The sequence below is a fragment of the Taudactylus pleione genome, unplaced genomic scaffold (assembly GCF_031769625.1).
Source record: "Taudactylus pleione unplaced genomic scaffold, aTauple2 ptg000256l, whole genome shotgun sequence".
NCBI lineage: Eukaryota > Metazoa > Chordata > Amphibia > Anura > Myobatrachidae > Taudactylus > Taudactylus pleione.
The window spans coordinates 14,868,149-14,881,187 of NW_028284658.1; the positions used below are offsets into that span (position 1 = coordinate 14,868,149).

At 42.9% G+C, this 13,039-nt stretch overlaps 1 protein-coding gene and 1 long non-coding RNA gene across 2 annotated transcripts in view; one reads left to right on the top strand and one right to left on the bottom strand.

Moving 5' to 3' along the window:
• Positions 1-13,039, top strand: part of LOC148514968 (uncharacterized) — an 87,134-nt gene that overhangs the window by 70,565 nt on the left and 3,530 nt on the right. The window contains exon 4 of the long non-coding RNA XR_015879438.1: positions 2,306-2,374. This is a non-coding gene — a long non-coding RNA (uncharacterized LOC148514968). The remainder of the gene's footprint in view (positions 1-2,305; positions 2,375-13,039) is intronic.
• The window catches only part of LOC148514969 (CMP-N-acetylneuraminate-beta-galactosamide-alpha-2,3-sialyltransferase 2-like), an 86,887-nt gene that overhangs the window by 16,572 nt on the left and 57,276 nt on the right, over positions 1-13,039 (bottom strand). The window contains exons 4-5 of the mRNA XM_088480675.1: positions 2,290-2,469; positions 459-510 (exon numbers count right to left, since the gene is read on the bottom strand). Coding sequence (XP_088336801.1) covers positions 459-510; positions 2,290-2,469 — 232 coding nt within the window. The remainder of the gene's footprint in view (positions 1-458; positions 511-2,289; positions 2,470-13,039) is intronic.

The window sequence follows — 13,039 nt, forward strand, 5'->3', positions numbered from 1 at the left end:
ATTGGTGCAACATCTCCACTTGTCCACTATTTAGTAGGTTTTATACATCTCCCCCATAGTCTACAGCATAACAAATTCCATGTTGTGATTATCAATGAATCCAAAGGCCAACTAATAAAAGACAATCGTTTTGTTGATCATTTACAGAGTACAAAGCATACTGTCCCCCTTACTTATCTTCCCCTCGGTCCTGCCAATCATTCACTCAACTCTATCTCTAGGTAATTACATCAATATTCTACTGAGTCTGCTGAACGGTTTACTCATAATGACCAAATCTCCCGTAATGTGGGTGACTCTATGGTTAGGGTGTTCAAGTTTATCTATAAAATATTTTATTGCCTAGAATGGACTGTGAATGTGCTTGTTATGCTAGGAGAGTCAAAAATTTTAATTTCTAATTTAGCAAATGACAGCCCAATTATACCACACTAATTAATCATTCACATAGAGCTTACCTTGTCTTTATCAGCTTTTAAAAACTTCTTCTTCTTCTTCTTCACCTGTGTGCTTAAAGAAACATTACAGGACACATTACTATTTACATACATTGCTAGGAGGATTATTTTTATCATACAGTATGTCTTCATTTAAAAAAAACACTAACCAAACCATTATTAGAACATAAGGAAGCAAGGTAATAAAAGAACATAAATACTTTGTTTTACATTATTTTTTAGATAACTTTTTGTATTGTTTCTAAATTGTATTAGAAGAACAGGAAATGTGATATCGACACAGGTCTGGATATACATCCATCCATACAGAGGCATATTAATGGCCAGGAGCCCCCGGCACACACGCACACTCCCATCAATGCAGCATGTCGTCTTTACTGTCTGCCAGTGATATTTGAGAAGAGAACGTGTAGCAGTTAGCAAAGTGTCTAACACAGTACCAGAGTCTTTGCTATTGCTGAGCAGCACCATCGTTACAAAGCCGTCATCCTAACCCACTGAATGAAACTAGTGAGGTTTGTTACAGGTGCAAGGTGTTTGGTGCCCACTGGTTAATAGGGTTACCACCCATCCAGGAACATGCACAATCCAGCAGTGGTCTGAGGCAGAGCCAGGAGAATACCCCGGAACCTTCGGTGATACATCACACTGCACTTAAGAATTGACCATTGGCAGTTCTTTACAGATAGCCGGTAATTGTTTAATTACTACAACTAAAGGGACATATCCACACTGAGTGTCCATTCCTATGCATTTTATATTAATGTTTTTATATGATGATATATGTGAATTCTTGCTTATATATTAAAAGTTTTACACTTTATACATCTTTTCCTCTGTTTTGGGCATGCACACATGACAACTGAGTTGCTGGCTTACATTGAGAGAAGGGGGAGGATACATCTGATTACATTTCTGAGGAATGGGACTACTGTATAATTACTTTTTATTACATCATTTAAAATATTTATTTCATTTATTGGACAGCGCCAGTGGGATGATCATTTGTTTATTTGTCATTGGATTGAGGTGTGGGGAATCACCTTCCAGCCAACTTGCTGGCTCGTTGGAACAAAAATATGGTAATGTATGGGAGCAAACGACAACTGCCCGTTTGCTCCGAAATGCGGGAAAATGGACAAAGGGAAGAAATGCCCTGTCTGATTGGGTGGTTGTTCAGTTTTTCAGAAGCAAAGCTGCTGATAATTGAAACTCTTTTATGCACCCAAAGTCTGAATGTATATGGCAATCATATTGTGCACTTAAACACTGTATCGCTAACCAAAGGCTGCTACTGTTTGAGACAACTTCATCACACTAGAGATTGGCTTATAGTGAGTATTAGGTAGCCTTTGGGAATGGCTCAATTAAAGAAGAGATTGAATTAACATATGTGTAACCATAAGGAGCCAGCAAACGTCTAACTATCACATAACTGTTTCATAAAAGAATTGTAAGAGTCAATTTGATCTAAAGTATGTAACCTTGTAAAAAATATGTGAATGTATATAATTTAATATGCACAAGTATTGCTGAATAATATTTTTATTTTTTTACATTTTTGGATTTTAGACAGCGCTCACAGCCCCTTCAATAGCCAGTTTGCCATGCCTAGATTGGTACCAATGTGACCATATATTATGGAAGCACTCATGGTTTATAATGTTTGTGAGAAACATTTTCCATCTTATTATCTTAAGTGGAAAACTTTTTTGTACAGAATTTTAGAAAACACTTCCTCAGGCACATCTCATATGCAATCCAATACCTGTACCCAGAAATTAGTCACAGCAGCAATTCATAATGAATTTTAATACAATCAGTTACTTACCTGTTGTTCTCTCCAGGTGGAAGAGCATTCGTAATCCATGTTAGATCTCTGAGTTTAAATGGGATCAGGACCAAGTGGACTCCAGGTGAGAGGTGCACAGCACTTTCTGGGTACATAAACTGATGAGTGGTTCTGGAGCCTACATCAGCTTCAAATCCAGTGGTGCGAGCCTTATTCATTCTGTTATGTTTTATACAAAAAGAAAAATTGAAAATCCATTATTGATGCTCCAGTACAGTAAAAAATGAAAACCAACATACAGGATCAGCACAGGTTCTACTGAATCTTTTATCTTATACTGTACCAAAATATGCTGCAACAACGTACAGAGAACTTTATTAAGGCACATCACTTCCTATCCCAGCAGAGCTTGCAATTTAATTTATTTACTAGATGCAGAGATACGTGCACACATACACACCAAGACCAATTTAGTCATAAGTAATTAAATCCATCAGCATAGTTGCCAATTACCTCTAGTTTCCATGGATATGTTTGCAGCATGTGAATAAAAAATGTAACCAGATTTACTCATATTTTCAAGAAAAAAAGATTATTTAAAATGCAAAAAGTATACTATTACCACATTCCGTAAAATGACATGATGGGAATTGTAGTGCTCCATGGTTTGCTGTGTAGTATTGCTTGTAACCTGCCTGTAAGCTCTAGCTCAGCAGCAAAAAGTCACTGATTTGTATTTGAAATATCAGTAACTACAGTATGTACTTCCAGCAAGACTGACATATCTTATGATGACTTGTAAAGGGTACTGGAAAATGGCATTTATGCGTAATCAACAGTTGACTTCATGTCCAGGTTTCGTCAAGCCATCCCAGTTTGAAAAGATTCTTGTCATTTAAACACAATATCTAAAAGGGTTCATAAATAGTTTAGCACAAACATTAAACCACAGTGCCACAAAATTAAATATTTATATAGTATAGTGGTGCCACACAAAACCTATTCACACAGCAGGGAAAGATGTAATACTGCATTTAAAAGCATTTTTCACTGCTATGTATTTCTACCTTATATCCATGCAGGTTTTCTTATCAGCTGTTTATTCATACATGTGACAGTTTTTTTTATGGCTGACCAATGCGGAAGTCTAATTTCTGACACCCTATAGGCAAAACCTTTTAGCCTTTATCATGCCAATCATTTTATAGGCATTTAATTACCATAAAGTCTATGCACCCTTCCAAAATCAGAACCAATATTTATTGTTTAGTGTTTTCAGTTTTACTGGGAATAACTTTTCTATTTATTCCATGATGGAAATGCCATGTACTTAGGAGCTTGTGTGGAGCGCACAACTGTTCGTTTACCACCAAAAATATGGATTTAGTACCTCCTTATGCTTATAAAGGAGGAATGTGGGAGGGAAGGGGTATGCAAATGCACACAGAGCACAGTAAGAGCGTGTTTTTATAATTGCAAACTGAGGCAGAACCTCAAATAAGTCAGTATCCATGAAATCTAGTGGAAATACATGCTGATGATGAGAACTGTGCCTGGAGCAGAGCGCTGGGCATCGAAATATAATGATTCTATTCACTTCGTATCACCTCTCTATCTCAATACTAAGTGCGCATCACACAGGGGTGGAGAAAGGCTTTCTGTCATCTGGTGGCAAAGACTAAGCTAGGTGTCTGCCTCTCTCCATCCCCAGGAGATATATATACGACCACCATATAATGCAGAGAACATCGCAGTGACTGCCATACAATACCCAGAACACTGCACTGACCACAATATAATGGAGAGGCATTTGACTGCCATACAAAACACAGAATATCATTCCCGCAAACTCCTCCTCAAAGAGTTCAGTGTTAAATACTTCAACATCATCATAACAAGCCCATTCAATGTAATTAATACAAGTAACCCCCTTTACAATAATTACACACACAAGCCACGTTCTAAATTAGCCCCAACATCATCAAATTATTAAATTTATGTACAATGACCCACTTATTATTTCTCTCAGGGAAGGATGTATCAGGTATCCAGGGCCATAGGGACAGGTATGTGAGCAGTCGTATGCGAGCAGTGCCATCACGCAGGGCACGGCACCATCTGCCCATGTTTCCTGCATCTGGCTAGCAGGCTGACTGAAAAGGCACCCTGTGGCCAATAGTGCTGCAGGCACACTCCCTGCAGCGTGTAAAGCCGCCTGGAGCGTCCAGGCTGCGCTTTACTAACCCTATACCCTAGGCCATGCCCCCTCATGTGACATCACGGATTTGGGGCCAACACAGAAACTGCTGAGGCTGCTTCTGCCAGTGAGGAGGATTTGAGGCCATGCAGAGACAGAGGCCATGCGGTCTATTGCTGCAAAGCATGGCCTCTGGGAGGAGGTGCCAGTGTGCTGGCCACCCTTCCGCCCTACTTTCTGTGCATGATTACAGCTGCTGAAGCAGTTAAATGGTTGAGTAAAAACTACTGGACTGTCTGGCTATCTTTCCACAAAATTGATAAAAGGCAGCAATGGTGTCCTTGAAGTCTAAGCTCCCATTTATGTATGGAGAATAGTCAGGAAGTGGTTAATCTCCATATTTGGAGTTTTGTGTAGAAACAAGTAAATTGCTTAGTCTGTTCCTTGCTCAGGGTTAGTCTATACTTTCTACTAATGTGAGTGAAATGGCACATCTATTTCCTCAACATTCCCGATTACTTTTTCACTCGAATGTGCGTCTTACTCGCAACACGATGCGACAAACCGATTCAGACTGCACTGAATAATTTGATATGCGCCATGGCATTGTACATTTAAAACTAATTCATGTGTACATAAAGTCGGAACAAGCGTCTCTGGTTAGGATTGAGTGGTGGTTCACTGTGAATGCGGTGCGAATAAAATGCAAATTTAAAGAAAAAGTTGCTAGACAGCACCTCTTGGCACTGCTTACTCACACCAGGCATGTTGTGCCGCATGGCGGATTGAGGCTAGGGGGTAAATTTGCTAAAGTGAAAATGTTGCCCATAGCAACCAATCAGGGGACAAAGCTACCCCAACCCCTGCACAGGCAGAAGAGACTGCTGCTGCTCAGTGGCAATAGCCCCTCTGGCCCCACTGCAGCAGTGTGTGCTGAGCTGGGGATAGAGGTTACTTACAGGGGGGGTAGACCTGGACCCCTAAAAAAAGCCCAGGCCCTGCCAACAAGCCTAGGCCTGAGTAATTTAGTGTTCACTGTAGGTCCGGCGGCAGGCACTTCTGTGCACTACAAAGGCTCGCGCGCGCACCCGAAGAGGGAGCGTGACCAATTAAAGGGGGCATGTCTTTATGATGCGTCCCCTTTTCGTCACTCTTAGGGGCGTGTCCGGCACTTCCGGACATGCCGGGCAGCCTCCAAGCGCCGCGGTCACTGTGAATGGATGCCGGGCGGTGACTGCTGCTCTGCCGTTTCCCCACCCACGGGACACTGCAGCAGGCTGTTTCAGCGGGGCACCTTTCTGCCCTTCAGAAATAGGGCAGGGCGCGGCACCCCGCTGAAACAGCCTAGCGGGAACGCTAGTAATTAGTACCCACTCCCCCCCTCTCATCGCCCCTGTGGACACCTGAACTAAGACACCAAAGGGAAGTTTTGTGCGTACAGGATCGCAGACACAGAAACATTGGCGTAACTACCATAGGGCCAAAAGGTGCAGCTTTTATGGGGCCCTCAGCTTAAGGGGGCCCAATCTTCCTTGTCAAGTTACATGTGTTGTATACATTTTTCACCATTGGGTGATACATAGGGGCTCTTACAAACTTTTTGCTATGAAGCCTTCAAATATCTTACCTAGTTACGCCTCTGCACAGGAATGAACATGCCCTGAAAACGGTCGCAACACAAACACTCCTGCGTTTTTAGCGGCACACCCCATTTACCTCCCCCAAATGGCCCTTAACTATCAATCACTCTGAGTAAAGATTTGCTGCTTGCGACTACGGTAATGACTTTGACGAATGTGCCGTACGATTCAGACGCATGTGCAGATAGCCGATAATCACTCAACTGTAAAATCTTAGGCATAGCATAGAATCAGACCCTATGGGGCATATCCAGTTACCCGCGGGACCTCTCCCGCGAGTAATTGGGGCTTGAAAGTCCCGCGGCGCGGGGTTAAGCTATTCAATAAAATAGCTTTCTCCCCACGCCGTTACCTCTGCTGTCGCATGCGGGAACACACTGTTTCCGCGAGCAACGCGGAAACAGTGTAATACCCTCTCGCGCGAGGCCGAACAGGTAAACCCCGCAGCTAATTGGATATGCCCCTATGCTGTACTGTTCCAGCACCATACTATATTTGCAGAGTAGTGTGCAGCAAAAGTTTAGGATATACAGGATATCACCTTCACTTAGACCTCTATTGCAGGCTGACAGTTTACAAAAGTGCTAGGTTACAAAAGCGCTAGGTTTACTGACTATTTCTGGATTTTTTCATTCTGGATTTTTTTTTTTCATTATTTTATAACATTTGAACATTTTTAAATCCAATATCCTGAGTGTATAATATTTCATAATTTCTTTGGTGAATAAAAATCCACATTGACTACAACTTCTGCCTAAACACAATCTGTTTATATATGCCATACTTGCTAACTGCGTTATTAGTCCCTGTCCCTTCGCGATGTAATGCAGCGTATCATGTGTGGTCAAAATGATGTGTTTCTCATTTTGGTCTTTCTCCATCCACAAGGATCAGCTATTCCCAGCATTGTTAGTCTCCCAGACGTTCCAGTAGAGTAGGTTAGTATGAAATTGCTGATCTTGAAAAAATAATGATGTTTTTCATGCAAAAATCGCTCTATGCAATAGAGGGAAACTTGCCAGTAATCCACCATTTTAAAGCGATCATTACCGCAAGACACCACCCCAATTCTTTTTTTTTTTTTTATTATGGTCACAATGAAAGTCGCCAGATGTAATACATGTTTAGAATTAAAATCGCTGGAAAAATGTAACAAACAATGGAGGTGCCTCTGGCCAGCAAGTTAGCGCAGCCACCTGGCCAGCACTATTGAAGCAAATCGGATCAAGAAAAGAACAAGGGGCTATATTTGCGTGCGCTCGCTCTGAATCAGGGCGTCCCTATTTTTTTTGACCGGCCTCCAGGCCGCTCGCACAGCTGTCACCCGAGTGGACTTCCTGCTCTAATAGAGCAGGAAGTCCACTACTGACAGCACTAGTGATGTCAGTAGGGCCGCCCACAAACGGCAGGCGTTCCTTTGGGAATTCCTCAGTTTGTGCAGCCACCCCCCCCTTCCCGCCTACAAAACGGGGCGAGCTGTCAATCAACATCGACAGCTGCCCCGTCTTGTAGCGAGCCCCAGAGCGAGTGATTTCTCACTCGCTCCGGGGCTCGCGCACACCATGCGTGCGCAATGGCCCACCATCGACCCGCTTGGGAGCGCTATGTGTGAGAGCGGATCTGAATCAGGCCCAAAGTACAGGTGAGTACAGATAAGTATGAAGTTAGGGAATTACAATTTTTTACAATTCTCTTTCATGTAACTGATGAATATATATTTTTTACTTAATTAAGTGAAGAACAAGTATTTCAAAATGCATTTAACTATTTTGGTTAAAAAGAAAAAAATGATGCCCAGGGGTAGTCGAGCACCACCCTAAAGACGTGCCTAGCAGACTCTTGTAGCATCATCACCCATGTAGCCATAGATGTTCCTGTAGCAATTGACACCTTCCATAGCATTTTCCTGACGCTGTACTCTTGATGCCCCCTGCGGCATTAGGTCCCCATTGTAGCAACACCCCCCTCATGGTAGTAGCTCCCCATTGCCCCCTCACAACCCCAGTGTCCAATTGTCTCCACTGAAATATTCCCTCATCCCTCTGGTAATAAACCCCCTGCAGCAAAAAAGCCCACCACCTTCCCCAGTGACATCCATTTGGCTTCAAAAACCACCCCCCTCCCCATGGCTGTAGACACCGCCGTAGTGGCACTTACCCTTCCCATCATGCACAGTACAGTGGAATGAGTCCCAGGGGGGTCTGATCATGAGTACACCAGCTGATCTCTGAGCACTTTTTCTGCTGATTGATACACTCGTAGCGCAGAGGGTTACTTCAGTTCCTTTCTTTGCGCTGAAGTACAATTTTGTATCGGTGCATGTACTCCAGAATGTCGATCGTGCAGTATTCTGGGGCACAATCACCTATTGTTTTATTTTGTAATTAAGCCCTTTCATGAATGAAAGTAAACAGAGCAGACTGGGCCCATAATATGCTGCTGTTATTACCAACTGCAGGTTTAATCACATGTGTGTATGGGGTCTTTGGAACCAATAGGTTCCATCCTCCGAGTCATTTACATGCTTTTACTAGTGTTTTTGATGGCAGTAGGCAAGGGGTCTTATTGGTTCTCGGTATACTGTATACAGTAAAACAAGACAAATACACAGCACTAAAATGAGGTAAGTAATCCGTGGTGGTCAAAAATATATACAGTTTTATTAAAAACAAATACAAAACCACAATAAATATGGTAATGACTACGGGCCTGATTCAGAGTTCTAGGCAAACTGGTTGGATTGCATAAACTTCAATGGCGTTTGCATGACGTGCAGAACGAGTCCTGCGTCGTCGCTTGTAGTGCCCCTTAAGCCACGGTGGCTTCGGCCATTTATAGGCAGAAACATGCTATGTGACCCAGAAAACACGGGAATATCGGCCCAGTTTTCTGGCCGTTCCAAGGCCAGAGTCTGCATGTTCGGCCTCAGATGGACGATGGCTGCATGATGTTGATCCGATGTTGAGTGCTGCAGAAGAGGATCACAGAAGCCGGCAGGAGGTGTCTATTTACACAAGACTCCTCCTGTGGCATTAGCACATGTTAGCATTGCTGCTGCGTCCAAAGAAGCAGCAGCGATGCTGTGAATCAGGCCCTATATCCACCTTATTGGGAAAAAAAAGCATCATACAGATGTGTCCTCGTACTTCTAGCCTCAATACGCCACCTAGCGCGACTTGCCTGGCATGAGTGATACGCAAAGTACCCGAGTCTGTATATGAAGCACATTGGAACTTGGAATAAAACAAGCTACAACCACTACATTGTAGCACTGAGTCTCTCTGTATATGAAGTGCCACAATGTGGCTATACACACTCAGGTACACACAGATATACAAGTGTCACATATCAAATTAATCAGCACAGTATGCTGGTGCGTCCTAGTCACATCGCAGTGCGACTTACAAGCATTTTCAGCAAAAAAAGACACCCAGCACTAACAGTCTCACCGGACCTGGTCGCGCCGGGTGGGGCTTTTTAGCACAACTGCAACAAAGATGTATAAGGACAAATCTGTAAATGACTATTCACTGTTCAAGCAATTTAAGGATAAACCACAAATATCCAAATGTGTCCTTTATCATATAATCTGTTCAATTCACTATAGCACAGTCAAGCATTATATATGAATAATGGAACAGGTTATAACTTACAATATTTCTACCCTCACTATCTGTAGAATAATGTCCTTTGCAATGGATGAAGAAACACTGCCAGCTGCGAGGGATGCGGCCAACGGAGCCGGCACACTGATCCTGATGCCTGTCTTGAGCTCCGGCTGTGAGGTTGTAGATAAGGGCAGCACAGACGGTGTAATGGTTAGCATTGCTGCCTCACAGCACTGAGCTCATGTGTTCGATTCCCACTATGGCCTTAACTGTGTGGAGTTTGTATATCTCCCTGAGCTTGCGTAGGTTTCCTCCGGGTGCTCCGGTTTTCTCCCACACTCCAAAAATATACTGGTAGGTTACTTGGGTCACAACAAAATTAACCCTAGTGTGTACGTGTGTGTGCATGTGGTAGGGAATTTAGATTGTAAGCTCCACTGGGACAGAGACTAATGTGAATGAACGAATATTCTATGTAAAGTGCTGCAGAATATGTGTGTGCTATATAAATAACTAGTTATAGTAATAATGTTATGTAAAGTAGTAGGTATAGTGGGATGGTAATAGGCAGAGTTCACTGCACCGTGTCCCACATTCACTGCCGGGAAGAAATCAAAAAGCAATGTTGACTGCAGAATTTCCCTCGAAAGCTGGGGATGTGTGCTGCTAAGGATGTACATGCAGTGCTGGGAATGAGAACCACTGCAGTCACCTGTCAGTGCAGGGAATGTGTACTGCTAAGGATGTACCTGCAGTGCCGGGAATGAGAACCACTGCAGTCACCTGTCAGTGCAGGGAATGTGTGCTGCTAAGTTGCATCTGCAGTGCCGGGAATGAGAACCACTGCAGTCATCGGTCAGTGCAGGGAATGTGTACTGCTAAGGATGTACATGCAGTGCCGGGAATGAGAACCACTGCAGTCACCTATCAGTGCAGGGAATGTGTGCTGCTAAGGATGTACCTGCAGTGCCGGGAATGAGAACCACTGCAGTCACCTGTCAGTGCAGGGAATGTGTGCTGCTAAGGATGTACCTGCAGTGCCGAGAATGAGAACCACTGCAGGCATCGGTCAGTGCAGGGAATGTGTGCTGTTAAGGATGTACCTGCAGTGCCGGGAATGAGAACCACTGCAGGCATCGGTCAGTGCAGGGAATGTGTGCTGCTAAGGATGTACATGCAGTGCCGGGAATGAGAACCACTGCAGTCACCTGTCAGTGCAGGGAATGTGTGCTGCTAAGGATGTACCTGCAGTGCCGGGAATGAGAACCACTGCAGTCACCTGTCAGTGCAGGGAATGTGTGCTGCTAAGGATGTACATGCAGTGCCAGGAATGAGAACCACTGCAGGCATCGGTCAGTGCAGGGAATGTGTGCTGCTTAGGATGTACCTGCAGTGCCGGGAATGAGAACCACTGCAGGCATCGGTCAGTGCAGGGAATGTGTGCTGCTAAGGATGTACATGCAGTGCCGGGAATGAGAACCACTGCAGTCACCTGTCAGTGCAGGGAAAGTGTGCTGCTAAGGATGTACCTGCAGTGCCGGGAATGAGAACCACTGCAGGCATCGGTCAGTGCAGGGAATGTGTGCTGCTAAGGATGTACATGCAGTGCCGGGAATGAGAACCACTGCAGTCACATGTCAGTGCAGGGAAAGTGTGCTGCTAAGGATGTACCTGCAGTGCCGGGAATGAGAACCACTGCAGGCATCGGTCAGTGCAGGGAATGAAAGTTTACTGCAGCCATCTAGAAATGCTAATGATAATGCCAGCAGCACAAATGGGTATATTTACTAAAGTGAGAGTTTTTAGAAGTGCTATAGGCAACATCTTCACTTTTAAAAACTCTCACGTTAGTAAATTTGCCCCTAAAGTATCCTCCTAATGCGTTTCTTCAATCCAGCAGATTTTATGAAAGGAAATGGATGTATACTGGGAAACACACAGACAGCATTTAAATAGATAAAAAATAATGAATTAATTAATCTGCACCTGTTGTGCTAGGTGCAATTTACACAGACAACCACAGATATGTGAACTTCAAATAATGCTACAAGTAAGTAGCTCAATTATAAAACATAAAAAGTGTTTAAATAAATACCTAAATAAACAGAAAGAGTTGAGAGGAGACTTGATTTAATGTTATAATATTATTCCTTCTAAACACATGTAGTACATTTTATTAGTGTATAAGTTCTAGAAACATTGTGGGCGGGATGTATCATACAACACATATTGCATGCATAGTGACGTATATTAATGACATCTGCATGAATAATAGCGACTATAAAGGACAGCTCTTCTGATAACAGCTGTACTTTGCGTGAGGACTTCTGGGTTAATGACTGCAGGACATTTTATTGACAGCCACATGTTTGTACTTTGACATCATACATACATGACTCCACGCATGTTCTTAATTTTCTTAAAGGCATCTTATGGAAAGATAGTTATAGTTTTCTTACATTAGATGTTGAGTCATTGTATTCAAATATTCCCCATAAAAAAAGGTTTAAACATGATAACAAATGTACAGTAGTACAATCTAAATGTGTTATTACAAAAAAAAACCATGTATACGTATTAGATTCTCACACACATTCCCTTTTCATTTATTGGTGTCCATTATTTACAGGTGATGGGGATGGCCATAGGGACTAGACGTGCACCAATTTATACAAGCCTCTACATGGAAAACTTTTAGGCGCACCATGTGTTATTGTAACCCCTCTTTCATGCACCTGAGTGATATTAATGAAGTGATTGAGCAGCTACCAATATGTACTGCTGTTCTGGACCAGCGTTTGGAGGGCATGCTAATTCCTGTAGTGTCATTAGGAAGACCTAGGGGTGACTCCAATGTGAGCTCCTCTCATTTCCGATATATTAGTGTATGTGCCATTATCATGTTGCCTTATATTGGGCAATTATATGACCCAGATTGGATACTATTATGAGTTTTAGGGATGAGCTTGGGGTGCGGTGCCCCCTGGGTTAGTGTGGCTGGGCTGCTCTGGGATGGCACACCATAACACTTTATTCAGCACCTTTTTAACACTTTCAAATTATTTTTCTACTAATACTATTCTTTTAGCATTTTATTACACCTTTCACCTGTGTATACCTTTTAACACATAGTTCTTGCTTTATTCTTATTAACATTCACTAACACCATAGCCTCTCACTGGGGTGCTAGGGACCTCCAGTATACAGAAACACCGTTAAGTGGCCGGAAGGCTTAGCCATATTTTTGCAAATATATGAAACTGAGATCTCTGAATTCTCTACCACCATGTAGTTTTTCAAATCTTATTGCTGATTTCATTCCAAATGCTGGGGAATACCTTTTG